This window comes from Cariama cristata, unplaced genomic scaffold (assembly GCF_000690535.1).
Source record: "Cariama cristata isolate BGI_N322 unplaced genomic scaffold, ASM69053v1 scaffold36897, whole genome shotgun sequence".
Lineage (NCBI taxonomy): Eukaryota > Metazoa > Chordata > Aves > Cariamiformes > Cariamidae > Cariama > Cariama cristata.
Genome location: NW_009625622.1, coordinates 862 through 15,622, shown reverse-complemented (window position 1 = coordinate 15,622; position 14,761 = coordinate 862). Strand labels below are relative to the sequence as shown.

General features: G+C 39.1%; 1 protein-coding gene across 1 annotated transcript; it reads left to right on the top strand.

The window, feature by feature from the left end:
- Window positions 1-302: 302 nt before the first annotated feature.
- RSPRY1 (ring finger and SPRY domain containing 1) lies at window positions 303-14,377 on the top strand (the record flags this gene model as incomplete). Its single annotated transcript, XM_009703675.1, has 9 exons — window positions 303-649; window positions 4,700-4,752; window positions 6,233-6,345; window positions 9,091-9,217; window positions 10,728-10,786; window positions 11,140-11,206; window positions 11,938-12,069; window positions 13,328-13,443; window positions 14,234-14,377. Coding segments are annotated over exons 1-9 (1,158 nt in total), but the record flags the coding sequence as incomplete, so codon positions are not given.
- Window positions 14,378-14,761: the final 384 nt, after the last annotated feature.

The following is a 14,761-nucleotide window of genomic DNA, read 5'->3' as shown; positions in this document are numbered from 1 at the left end:
TTTTCCCCTCCCAGCAATAGACTTCAGGTACAAATCTTATGTTTCCTAGGTGCTTTGTCTGCCAAGACTGATTCTGTTTACTAAAATAGGAATTCTTCTGTTATTCATTAGAAGTAGTAACACTGACTCTTGTTTTGGGTTTGCTTTTTCAGACCTCCTTCTGGATGACCAATGTGTATTTTAACCAATTATATCGGAAACTAAGTCTCCAACTTCCCATTCATTCCAGCTGGTAGCAACGCTTATAATGCAAAAAAATCACAATTCAGGATCACACAAACATTACTCTTAAAACTTTCTAGATGATTGTAGTTGCTTTGGTTGCATTCTATGCTAGCAGAAGCCTTTTTCAAGGTTTACTGTTGACTCTAGAGCACCACATTCCCCATTTACTGGGAGCCTTGCGGGCTAGCAATATGGGAAACTCATGCGTTTGCCGCGATGACAGTGGAGCAGAAGACAATGTGGAGTCTCGGAGTCGGCAGACAGACAACAGTAGAGTACACGTACCTGAAGCAAGAAGCCACTCAAGGGACCCTGTCCGTCCACCCAGGAGGGGTCGAGGGCCTCATGAACCAAGAAGGAAAAAACAGAATGTGGATGGGCTAGTACTTGACACGCTGGCTGTAATTCGGACGTTAGTAGATAAGTAAGTACCTCCTCAAGGAATAATTCCACATGAGTGAAAATGTTCTTGTCTTCTCTCAAACTGTGGCTCCATCCTCTCACCGATCTACACCTGACCCTCCCTGAAGCAGCTGCGTGTTTCCACCTGGAAGCTTAGGAGAGGAGCACCTTTCCTAGGTAATAGAAGTAGCTCCTGAGTGCCCAGGTACAGACTCTTCCACGAGCTGAGGAGCTTTCTCACAGTTCCTGTATGGGCCTACACCCAGGTGGGACAAGGAGTGCACTCTGTATTTCTTACCTGGCATAGATACACAGTTTAGGAAGCAATGAACACTCTAGAGTTTGGGAACCTCTGTCCTAAAAATTGGTCATTGTGTAAGTTTTCTGTTTTCAGGCTGCATTTACTTCTCTAGAAATGGTTAAGCAAAACTGAGAGCTTTGATCTTTGTTAACTTCTGTAAACAGACTGAAGTTTTCTTTCCAGTTATAAGTCTGACTACTTTTTAAAGACCGCATATTGTGACTGTTCAACTCACGATCCCAGTATTGCATTCCTTGCATGCTCAAAGCATCCATTAAGGGTGTGGGGGCTATTTATGTATTCATCCTTATTTTTTTGGTTTTGTGTTGCTTTGTAGAAAGCTTTAAAAGGACCTTAAAAATGATGGGTGACGTTAGCTCATCACCTTTTGGGTTAGGTGCAGGCTAGGAATCGGAAGGGCCAGAACAGAGGGAAAAACGCTATTCTAGCTTTACAGCTGGAGTTTGAGGTGGATGAGGCTCAGGACAAGTGCGCATTGATGCGTATACCTGCATTGTTACTGTGGCATGTGCCTGCAGAGGAGGAGTTTGCCCTCCTGCTGTAAAATACTTTAAATGGAAATACTAGAACTTTTTTTTTCCCCTGAACATTTAAATCTAAGGGGTTTGGGTTTTTTTAACAGGTTCTATTTTGTGGACTGTCTTCAAATTGTTAAGTTAAAATCATGGCAGACTTTTTTGAAAGTCTCTCCCTAATCTGCATGCCTTCTCCTTTCCCTTAAGTTCAGCAGTTGGTTCTGTTCCTGTGGGTCTTGGAGTCGGTTTTGTAATCCTGTAAGTGCTTTCCTATGCTACTGAGGGACAAAAGCATAGTTATTTCACTGATGCTGGAGTCCTGTTTCTGACAAATTCCTGAAGCTGCTGATTGGTTTGGTTATTTTTAATACAGACTCCAGTGAAATGCTTTGAGTCACATAATCGCATAGGTTGGAAGGAATGTCTTGAAGTTCATCTACTCCAGCGTCCTGCTTAAAACCCAGGTCTAGCAGGAGCAGGTGGCTCAGGGTTTTATCCAGTCAAGTGTTGAACATCTTCAGAATATAGAGATTCTCCACCTCTTTGGGTCCCTGTGCCAGTGTTTGACCACCTCCATGGTTTAAATAAGTAAATATTTTTAAAAGTTGGAATTTCCCATGTTCCAGCATGCTCCTCTTGCCTCTCATCCTGTTGCTGTGCCCCCCTGAGAAGAGCCTGACTCTGTCCTCTCTGCTCTTTCCCATTACGTAGTTGCAGATAGCAATATGGTTTTTCCTCCTTTCCACTACCCCTGCCTTCCCCCCTCCCCCTGCCGCTTAAGGATGAACAAACCTATTTGTCTTAGCTTCTCTTTGTATGTCACGTTCTCCAGCCCTCAACCATCTTGGAAGCCCTCTGCTAGACACCTTCCCTTATAGACACGTTCCCGTCTGTCTTGTCCTGGGGAGCCCAGGAGAGAGCTGTGCTGGTGTACTGGTTTCCCTTATTTCCTATTAAGGCAGTTGGTAAGACACAGCCAGTTTTAAAACACAGCTAAATAGTACAAGTTCTTGCAGATAAAGACCTATGGCTATGAATAATGGAGGGGTCTGTTCACAAGGCAAACTGTCTAAATGTGTCTGAAAAAAGTTCAAGGGGCCTTTCTGCTAGACTTGAAGCTAATGGTAGCCCTTTTCAGATTAATAGGAATGCTCACTTGGAAGAAAAAGAAAACATCATGTCTGGAAATCTTGGGTTTCAGTGTAAGTGAGAGACTGTAGGAATAAGTATGTTCCATTATCACCTGTTCCTCCTAGAGCTGATTTTTCAGTTTTGAAAACACCACCACTGAAGGAAGTGGTAGGGAAGCTGACAAATCTCTTTGTGTCAAAAAATGTGCAAGTATAAAGTCAAACTAAAATGAAAGTGTGTAAGTAACAGCAGGTTGGAAATATGGGCTTCAGTGTGATAGTACAGCCTTAGAGAGTGAAAGATAGCAGTTTAAAGAATGCAAGGCAAACCCCTTTTTCTGACAATTTTTTTCCAAACTCTATACTGAAAGTTAATACATGGGAACACTCTGAGATGAATTGTAAATGAAGTTGTTATACTGTGATCTGCAATGAACAGTTGCTTCCTCTGTTTGCAGTTTGTTTGGGTTTGCTTGCTGTGTTTCTGTTTTGTTTTATCAAATCTCAAAGTTCACCTCAAACACATCTGACAACTGCTTTTTTCCTCTCATATCTAGAGAGATCTCCTTTTTAGAAGGAAAGGAGTTAAGTTTCATTTCCTAGCCTCAGAAGGATAAGTACTAATTTTTGGAGCTTATGTGAAGTGCTGCTTTGCAAATTAAGAAATTAGCAAAATGACTGTTTTGTTTCCAAATGAGGAAGGTGTGTGCTGGAGGGGATGTTTGGAAATTAAGTGCTTAAAATGGTAAATCAGTGGGACAGGACTGTCCTTTGCTCAGTCCCAGTACTGCTAACACCTGCTACCCATGACAGAATCTGAAGTCACGCTGATAAAAATTTCATCCTTTTCTTGTACTTATGGTTTGTGTGGGTTTTTTTCTTCTTTCTTTGAGTCTTTACATCCTTTCTCTTGAGGTAATCCTGCTTGCAGTATCGCACTGCTTTTTCCTGCTGGGGAGATTAGTTTCCAGAAGAAAGGCAGAGATGCTTGGAGGGAAAAAAAGTAAATAAATAATGCTGCTATTTGTTTGAAATATTATGGCGATATAAAAATGGGTTAAACTTCACTTTAGCATTTTCTTGTGGAAATATTTAAGAATGTGTTATTTTTTTTGTAAGAAAAGCATGTATTTACATCATTTTTAGTTTTATTATAAAAGAAGAGAAAAAAAAATCTCAGTTTTGACTATCTGCTTTGGAGCGATTAATTATCTGCACGATTAATCTGTGTTGATATTTTTCTAAAATTCATCTGTATTTCACATTTCCAGTTTCACTTCAGAGCTGTGTGATAGAAATTGAATGTGGAACACAGAATGATGAGCCTGGGGTTAGTTTGCAGTGCCTAAGCAGCACTGAATAAAGCATTTAGGACCTGCTGCTGCATGAGCTTTTTCTGGACCTGGAGGTGCTTACTGAATAGCGTTTTGAGATCTTGTTTTAGGTACTTTGAACGGCAGTGCCTGCTCAGATGAACAGACCTGGCCATAGCTGCTTGTCCTTGCTCCAGCAAACCAGACTGAAGAACTGATCTAATTGAACTTTTTACATTTTTCATGTTGGAAAGGGGCTTGGGTTAAATATCTTCTGTTAAACTGCCTTAACTCTCTCTTACAGCTCGTGTTAATGAGTTTGAAGTCTGTGATGCTGTTAGGTGGCTTGCCTTTCAGTTTTGTGGATGGTTGGGGTTTTTTTATATTTATATATTTAGCAGAGAACTTTTGGGGAAAAAAATTGTATTTAAGCTATGTTCCTTGTGCACTGCTCTTGGTTCACTTCGTGACCTCTGACATAGTGCTCTGAGGAACCCTGCTAATGAATAGCACTAAGCCTAAGCATTATGTTCAGCTTTTAGACATGCAGATATGGATCACCATTTCATTTATCAGCTATTGTAGATATGCAGATGTTGACTTTGAGCCAGAGAAAGGTTCAGAGCCCATCTGTGTTTCAGCTCTGAAAATGGCATTAGCAGTCTGCAGCATATGTAACTTCCTTTTGTTAAATACTTACTGGATTAATTTTCTGTTTGCTTGTTGTAATTTTATTCATTGTATTATGTTGATGATTGTGCATAAATTTGATGTGTGTAATATCTCTTTCAGTGACCAGGAGCCTCCTTATTCAATGATCACGTTGCATGAAATGGCAGAAACAGGTATCAAGGCATTGGGTTGGGCATTTCAGTTGTGACTACAAAGCAAAACAAACAAACAAAAAAAATACCCAACCACCAAAAAACCCCAAACCTCTTTTCTTTGCGAATTAAAATACATGCTAGCAGTATGTGTTATGACTTGCTGTAGCTCTAGGGATGTGGGATCCAAAACACAGTTCTGACCTTCAGAAGTTTCACTGAGCTCATTGCATTTGCCTGAGTTTTTGAACTCTGTTAAATAAACTTCCCGTGTGAACTCTCCAGAAGCAGCCAAGGGATGGCCACAAGCACATTGTAATGGTATTAAACTGTAAGCCCCAAAGAATGTCTGTTTGCAATAAGGCAGGAACAACCTGTATATGTACATAGAGATGGTTTAAAGCCACATGCTCCAGTGTTGGCAAATAGTACGTACTTTTTGTTTGCGGTTTTGCTGTCCTTAGCCCTCTGCTTTATTGATGTAGTTGTTCTAATCCTGTCCCTAAGTACTCCTGCAAGATGAGCTGTGTTTGTGCAAGGGCTGTTTTGTCTTTGTTACAGTAGGAGAAATTCTCCCAGCCAAAGACCTCCGCCAAACTCCTGGTTTAGGTGAATCTCTCTCTCTCAGAGTTGGTACTGGTCTTAGGAAATGTATTTCTATATCAAAAAAAAAATCGATCAACCTGATTAGATTTTATAGCAATTCAGTAAAATGTTTTTCAGGGGAATATACTAAGGAAACTCAAACCTCAATGTGTTACTTACATTTACTTGTCATTGTTGAAAGAAGTGCTATGTCTCTTCAACCTCGCTTGTGTGCAGATACAGACTCTGTAATTTCACTTCTAAGGAAACTACTTTCTTGTAAATCCAAATCTGTTTGCTTTAGTAGTTTAACATCTTATATGTGGATTGTTATTTACTTGCAAGTAGAAGCAAGTACTTGTCTTCTCATTAAACAGTGAGAGCTGTTTCTTATGACAGCAAATTTTCTTTAGACCACCAGGCATGGGACAAGGTAATGCAGTTCCTCTGAGACCCCTGTTACTTGAAGGAACTCAAGGAGAGTGTTCTGATTCTGGCTAGAAGTATTTCTTCAATGTCATCATTGATGCAGCATTTAACACTTAAGAGTTGACATTGGACGCTGAACTCTTGACTGTCATGCTGGAACAAAGTGCTTGCCCATGCCAGTCAGGAGTATTCCTTCCTAGTACTAGTGGGAACTAAAGGATGCTCTGGCCTGGGCAAGACTGTTCTCCAAACAATAGAGGTGTTCACTATTACCCAAGCTGCTGTAAGCTTTTTTTTCTCCTTGAACTTAAAGCTCTAAACTGCTGCAAACTGACATTAATGTAAAAAGTTACTTTTTTTTTTCTTAGTGTCTGTAAACGCACTGGGTAATTTTGAGGATTTTTCAGTTTACATTTATGGATATATTTTGAACACTTCAGAATTGCAGTGTAAATTCTGAGCATTACTTCTGTTTTGTGGTTGACAGATGAAGGCTGGTTGGAAGTTGTCCAGTCTTTAATTAGAGTTATTCCATTAGAAGATCCCCTGGGACCAGCTGTTATAACGCTACTACTTGATGAATGTCCGCTGCCAACAAAAGTGAGTCTAAAGTGTATGTATTTATCTGTGGCTTAATTTCAGTTATTCATGGTTGCCACACCTGCAATAGCTTCTGGGTGGGTTTCACCAGTGATGCAAGATTCTGTTAGCTGTTCAGAAAATGGGTGTAACTCGCAACTTTGAGTAATTTGTGGTGACTTGGTATCTAATAGCTACTTAATGCTAGAAGCATGGGGGGCAGGGAGGGAAAAAAAAGATAAATCTGGTCCGTGGGGAAGAACAAGAGGCCTTTAGTCTTTAGCTGCTTTTCTTGCTGTCCTCTCCTGCCACGTGGAACATGCATGCTGTGCAGTCAGGGCACACAGATGCAGTACAAGTTCTGCTGTTTGGTTCTCAAGTATTGGAAGCTGCACATTTACAAGTCGCTATTGAATTTGTTCCTGCCCTGCACATAAGGAATGCAACACAAGTGGGCGTGTAAAGTTAAACAAATGACATTTTTTTTTGACTATGAAGTATCTAGATGCAGTTTTGGCAAATTTGAATACTTTTTTTTTTTACTGACCACTGATCTGTTTTTTGGATGGAAAGGTAACCTGAGGTGTTGGTACAGGTGTTTTAGTGACAGCCTCAAGTGCTTCAAGGTGCTAACCATTGTTGAATCCCTTTAAATGTGATCATTGCACAGAGAACTTGTCTGTCTTCAAATGCTTGTCATGATCTCATTTCATCAAAAATTGATGATGACATCATTGGAGTTTTCATTTATCAATCTACGTCTTATGCTGCCAATTTTAATTTTCAGTTTGCGTTGTTAGGGATATAAAAAGCTGGTAGCTTTTTGTCTTATGTAAATGCATGAGTGGCTGGAGAGCTAGTCAAGCTCTCTAACTACCCGAAGTGTTGTGTGGTTTTGTTTTCCTCTAGGCTATTGATTAAAGTCATCTGAGACTTTTGAACAAGTTAAATGTATGATAACTGTCACATAGATGGCAAAATGAATTTGAAAACAAAACTATGACTAGAAATTTTGCCTGCTTTGAAAAAAAAAAAAAAAAAAATCAGGAAATGGAGACCACTGTGAATGTACCACATGAAGAGTGAATTTTGTGCGTTTTGTTTGACTATATAATGTACTTGGCAATCAAATGATTTGGTTTTTGAAAGCCATATGACTGTTATTTAGGTAGTTTAATTTTAAGGAGTTAGCTATGAAATAGTTGAGCTTAACATGACAAAAGGAATAAGATGCCTGCTTCTGGGGTGCAGGGGGTTGTTTGGGGTTTTTTCCTTTTTTTTTTTAATGGCATAAGGAGCTGCAGTTGTGGGATCTGCTGGTCACATGCAGCCTAGTAAAGTGCTTGCTGCTGTTCATTTTCTTTCCATTTGGGATAAGTTTTTAAGTTTTTTTTTCTTAGGGGTTTTAAGTCAGTGCCCACTTCTGTGTCAGCTGGAGAACAGCAGCAGGCTGTATTTCATTTTCTGTTATTGTAGGCTGTAAAGTCCATAAACTTAAAATGGCAGTGTGGTAAACTGTTTATTCTCTAAAGTCTTTATTTAACTCGAAATAGTTGATCTCTGTGATGGTTCTAATAATGGCTAAAAGCAGTATCAGAGTATGTCAAGAGTCTAATTATAGTGAGGCTTTTCCATCCCAAGTCTGTGGCTCAGTCATCCTTTCTTCTTTCTCTGTTCTTTCCGCTTTCCTTAGTCCTGTTCATCAGTTCTGGTTTTGTGGCTTTTCTTTTGGGAACATAACTGCTTTTCTGTGTCATATCTGTACGAACCTCGGGCTCTAGCACAGTAAACTGATTTGAGTGTGGCTCAGAACACAATTCAAAGAAACATGTATATTCCACTTGAGCAGTACTCTGTGTTGGGTTTTGATTTTTTGGTTTGTTTTGTGTGTTTTTTTCCTCCAAATGGACTGCTGATGACTTCAATATGAGTTCTTCTATTTTAATTAGATCCTAGCCTGAGATTATGCAGTTTCAATCTGAATCAGCTGGAATTTTCCTGAAGTCTGGAAAGTTGAAGGGGATTTGGAGCTTTGCAGGGTGGGATTCTCCCTGTGGGATAACTTGTTCTGGCTCTAGATTAACCCCTAACTACTCTGAAAATGGAGGCTATGCTCTAGATCTATCTTGAATTTTATCCATACCATACTGCCTAAATGAAGCAAGTCAAAGCATGGCATTTTAGGTTTATTACCCTCATCGGTTAGTTCCTAAATTAGCGTGACTACCGAAAGCCATTTATGCTCTCAAGAATACCATTTATGACATCCTGTAAAACTGACAGCATCCTAAATTTATGATGGGCATGTGGGCTCTTTTTTTGAGGCATGTCTCTTTAGTCCTGAATTCTAAAGTCTAAACCAGCCCTTTTCTTTTGGAAAGGATGTGAGTTTTAGGACACTGGAAACAGATCAGATGTAGTAGTGCCACATGTGCTGGTTGATACTGTTTGCCTTTGTCTGCTGTTCTAGTTCCTATTGCTATAGGTAGCTCACTTGTGTATGTCCAGAAGTGTTGCGAGTCATTGATCACAACAATGACCAACAGTCTGGTGGTAGTTTTAAAGTTACAACTCTGGGGTATGTTGAACTTTTCTTCCCATCTGTTCTTTATTATCTTCTTATCTTAGAAGATAACCATCTCTTGTTGTCTGTAGTATGATACTGACTTTAGTAATACAGTGTAAAAATAATTTGTTGTACTGTATTGAGTTGGGGGAAAACTGTATTCAGTAATGTTGAAGAGATTTCTAATTTTTCTTTTTCAGGATGCATTACAAAAGTTGACTGAAATATTGAACTTAAGCGGAGCTGCTGCTTGCCAGGATGCTTGTCACCCTGCTAAACACCGGAATACAACTGCAGTACTGGGCTGCTTAGCAGAGAAGTTAGCAGGTAAAGCCGTGGGATTCTTCTGAAAGCTTGCATTTGGCTCGCTGAAGCACTTTCTGCTTTAGCACCCGTGATGCAGACTAGTTCAGCAATGTTTTCTTAGAACTGAATAATGTTCTGCATGGAGGGGAGACCTTGTGTCACAGGTGTGACAGAATCTACTGCTCGATTAAAATGTTGAATACTCACTAGCTTGGATCTGAATGAACCATTCACAATCCCAGACACTTAAAAAGATTAAATCCTTCTCATGTATGGTTAGTGATTGTGGATCAGTGTTTATTTATCGTATATTGCCTTAACACTGGTAATCAGTCTTTTCTGTAGACCTACTCTGGCTGTGTGTGAATTACTGAGAACACACAGTTCTTTAGCCAGTAGGCAGGAGTATCAAATTAGTAGTCTTGGAGTCTGTATAGAAACAAAAAAGAAAGTTGCTCTTTCTGCTAAACATTTATTGTTCTATTGTAGTTAGCTGAAAAGATTCTCTTTTCTGTGTTACTTAAAATAGAATCCCATCAATTTTCTTTTAAAGTGGCTTTTTGTATAGAACTTTTTATTCCCTGTCATTTATAGTACCGTGCTGGAAACTGATGATTAAGTTTCCTTTTCTGATGGTTGGTTTTGTATCTAGTTTTTTGCTCCTTTTCTGAAAGCAGACAGGAAAAGGAGGAAAAAGTGATTGTCCGGTATCACCTAATAGTTATCAAAAAATAAATTTCAGTATTTCTGTCAAAAAAAAGAACAAGGCCAGAAAGCATTTTTGTACTATAATACTTCTACCTCGTTATACTAGATCAAAATGAGATCCTGTATCCACTTTCGTCTTAGTGGACGTGAATCTCATTGTATAAGCTCAGGTAGCAAATCTGTTAATGCTGTGTTGGAACCGATTGCAATTTCAGAGTTTGTAGGTGCCAGAGGCTGATGCCCCTGCATCTATCCCTTGATTAAGTAGACAATATTTCAGAGTATTTTTTTTAAATTGGCTGCTTGCTATCGTGCTGCTGTAAATTGTATAATCATCAAGTAGGCTATATTAGATGCTCAGTTTTGCTTATTTTGGGCTACTGCTAAATGGAGTTGGTGTTTATGCTTTGACTCTGGAAGCAAAGGGGAGCCAGTCTTTTTCAAAGGTAATGAGCATAAAAATGGTAAGCAGAGGCTGGTGGAGTCTTACTTCAAAATCTCAGAAGTGTGGCTAGAAGTCTGTACCAACTTACAGCAGGTAAACTGAATATGTTTGTAATTTGCCAGTAACTGTGTAATTATTAAATGTGTAGCAAATGTTTGACTGGGAACAATGATATTATTGTTAATATATTGATAATATGAACTATAAGTTTAACTTGTTCGATCAGTTCATATTGATAATATGAACTATATTATAGTTCTGCTTTGCTGTGAAGTGCTTAGATGTTCTTTAATTTGTTGCCTTGTGTTTAAAAGATCTGTGCAATGATGAGTACGTGGTAGTTCCCATGGATGGATTTAATTTTTAATGTTCTTCTAGGTCCTGCAAGTATAGGCTTACTCAGCCCAGGCATATTGGAATATTTACTTCACAGCTTGGTGAGTGTCTTCGATCTTTTTGTATGTGTCCATACATAGCAATTATAATGCTTTTTTTATTATTATTATTGTGAAAAGTTCGGGTCATGTTTGGTGAATACTGTTAAAGTATGTTATAGAAAGCTGAGATTCCAGAGAGTCTGTGGGCTCTCCATCCTTGGAGATAGATAGAAGTCGATAGGACAAGGCACCGAGCTGCCTGATCTGCTTGAACCAGCTCTCCACAGGAGCGTGGACTAGAGGAGCTTTGGAGGTCCCTTTCAACCTAAAGCATTCTGTGACAGACTAACAGCTTTTCCTATCCATCTGTGCTGGGTATTTATTAAATAACTTTTCTTATTGTCCATGTTTAGAACTTCCAGTCCCATCCGACGGTGATGCTTTTTGCACTAATCGCACTGGAAAAGTTTGCACAAACAAGTAAGTATTAGCCTGACACTGCTCTTAACAGTCATACTGTAGCTTCTACTGCATGATTGTCACTTGGTTCATCTGATTAACACTTATGAGCATGAGAAAGACTGAATTGGTGGAAACACAAATATGGAAGAGAAATGTTTGTCCACTTACAGGCAAGAAGAAATACTTACCGCTTTAGTGACATCCCTCTACCCCTCAAAACCCTTGAGATATTTGCTGAAACTCAGTGTAGTCCTTCCAAGTTAGAAATTGCTGTAGAAGGACTTACGACGCAAGGCCTTTGTGACTGAATAAGTCTGTATTGGAGATGGCGAACAGCTGTGACTGAGTGTTTGCAGGCAGGAAAAAAATACTTATTGCTTTAATGATGCCTCCACCCACAAACCCTTAAGAAATTTGCTGAAACTCAGTCCTCCTCAGCTTAGAAATTGCTACTTAAAGACTTATGATGCGAGACCTTTGTTACTTGAAAATAAATGAGTCTACGTTAGAGAGATGGACAACAGCCATGATCTAATACTCTTTTGATGATGCAGCTCCAAGCTGAGAAGTGGTATATCTGAGTGCTAAGTTATTTTCACATCTGCTTGGGGAAAGAATTTCGTGCTGTTTGTAATACTGAGGTTTAAAGGGGGGTGGGGGGGGTTCTACTGCATTTGTGGAATGTTACTATTTTTAACTAAACTTATCCCTAGTTTATAGCAATTATTGTTTTTGCTCTGAAATTGCAGGTGAAAATAAAATGACAGTTTCTGAATCGTGCATTAGCGACCAGCTGATCTTGCTAGAGAAATGGACAGATAATCCAGACTATTTAAAACGCCAGGTTGGATTCTGTGCCCAGTGGAGTTTAGACAATCTGTGTATGTATAACGAAGGGATGGTTTAATTTAATATTAATCATTTCTCCAAAGAGATGGATGACTACTTTGTGTTTGTTTTGTATAATTGTAAATATATCTGACTGCATCTGTAATCACTCTCCTTCAAAAAAAAAAAAATCCACTGTAATTGCATGGAAGGAAAATTCTGGCAAGGAAAATGTTTGTGGAAGGAAGTGGTTTGTACTCTGCTAGCGAGAGCTGCAATGAAAATTCTTCTTTGCACCATACTTCCTGTAACCCATGCTTCAGCCGATGTGCTGAGTAGCTAAATAGTGCAGGTCTGTCTCTCTGTGGGACAGCTGGATTACTGACATATCCTGGTGACAATCACTACTGTGATCACACCCCAGCAGTGCACAATCTCAAAGAATTATTAAAGACTTTTTAAAGTAAAGATATGGTCTTGTGATCAAAGGTGAAAAGTGTTTGACAAAGCACTTTACTAGATCTCTCCTTTTGGATGACTAACAATCATCGAATTTGCTTGTTTAGTTGTGATTTTGAGGGTGCAGCAGCTTTAAGGACCTTGTAGTTTCTAATGCCTTTTAGATAAATTTCGATGAAAGGTCTTGCTGGGCTTTATGGGGCTTTAGCCAGCTTATGGAAAGCCAGTGTCAGTTGTGTTTAGTAAACATCTGTGTAAGTGTTGTAGCAAGTTTGAGATATATGAAGGGTCCTAAGATAAGATCTCTGATTTGTAAATTAACATGCATGTGTCATCAGTTTGACACTTGGCAAGATAAATGCTTCATATGAAAAGGGAATGCAGGGAGAAAGAGCTGGTTTTGGCTCAGTTCGAGTTCATCAACTACCTGAAAATGAGAGGCTAAAAAATTTCAAATCCTTGTTTTGCCCTTCCCACTCTTCCCCATCCCCAAAGTCTTTTCCACTGTGGTGAATCAGAAAAACTGCCGAACTGAATATACAAATGCGACGGTAAATCCGAAACCAGTGGTATCTGGGTATGAACTTGGATGCCTTATGTTTGCCTGTGGGTTTCCTGAAAGTAGTAATTAGATTGTAGGAGCTCTAGTCAGAGGTACAGGTCGTGTTGTCATGTTTAGAGTATATTTAACATACAGTGGGTTGGAAGTGATGCTGTTTTCATGCAGGCAAAATGGCAATATTTCATTCAGTTATGCCAAAAATTAACTGGATCTTAGAGAGATTGATTGCCACTATGTGAAATGTTTAAAGTTTTGCTGCAGCAGTGATTAAAACTAGTTTTATTTTGCAGTTTTAAAAGAAGGCAGGCAGTTTACTTACGAGAAGGTTGACTTGACCAACATTAGGGCTATGCTGAACAGTAACGATGTCAGTGAATACCTGAAGATCTCACCACATGGATTAGAGGTAGGATATCAGTTCAAGATTTCAACCTAAAAGGGAGTCTGAAGAAAAAGGCAGTGTTTAACTATTTTTGTTTGCTACTTGCTTCTGTGGTTTCCTAGAATGAATCAAAGTTCCTTGCCAGCTTTGTATAGAAAACTTGCTTTGTCAGAGAGCTGTAATACCACTACAGTGATTGTAGTGGTATTGTAGAATTGTTCACACTAAAGTAAGACAACCCCCCCTTCTCAAAAAAAAATTCAGGAAAGTGAGGAGGGTGCTTAAGAGTCAGCTAGCTTTTCACTCATTTTGACTAAAATTGTTCACAGAGTATAATTCCTGTTGTTTGTCCTGTCTAGTTTTGAAAAGCCCATAGCAGTATGGTTTTTGTCTCAGCCATGTGTTGTTTTTTTTTAATTCCTCTTTTACTTTTTAGAAAAACTTGTTTGACTACTTACAGATGAATTTCATGAATTAACATTGAATACCTCTCTGTCCTTCATACAAGGAGTCAGCTAACAACCAATGCCTTAGGTCTTCATGTCTTGGTTATCTTAGTCTTTAAATCTTTGAATTGACTCTCTCAACCTTCTACTTTTTTTTCCGCTCTTGTGGCTTACCACTGAACAATTTTCAGTCTTGGCTACTTGCTAGTTTGTGTGACAATTATTGCTATAAAGAGGTCACTTTCTGTCTGGAGTGCCTCTAAAATTACATTGGTGTATTCTTATATGCAAGAAACTTGATCCAGGGGAAAAAAGGGCTTGTTTGAATGCTAATTTTGTAGAACTTAATGTTTGGTTTGGTTTGGTAGGCTCGATGTGATGCCTCATCCTTTGAAAGCGTTAGATGTACGTTCTGTGTCGATTCTGGCCTTTGGTACTATGAAGTTACAGTCATTACTTCGGGAGTGATGCAAATAGGATGGGCTACCAAAGACAGCAAATTTCTCAATCATGTGAGTATGTCATCTAGCTGATGATGTAATGTTAATATTTTTCTACTTACACCACCTATGAAAATAGCTTTGGTTATTCTGTGGCAGTAACTGAGCACTTGTGTGTTTCCTTTAATTTTCTGTACTTTTGTGAAGCTATTTCTACTGAATTTAGTGGTACAAGAAAAGGCTGTATTGTCATTGCTACAGACTGGCACTGTTCACACAAGTCATGCATAGCTGCTAGCAGTGACAGCTTGTTATCTGCTTGCTGTTGTCTGGAAGCTACAGGGAGATTATTTCTTATTTCTTGTGGCTTAGTCTCTTGTTGGAAATTCTTTAGATAACAGTGGTGGTTACTGTCTGGTTTTGGAAGTAAACAATTTCTCACTAGGAACTAGCAGA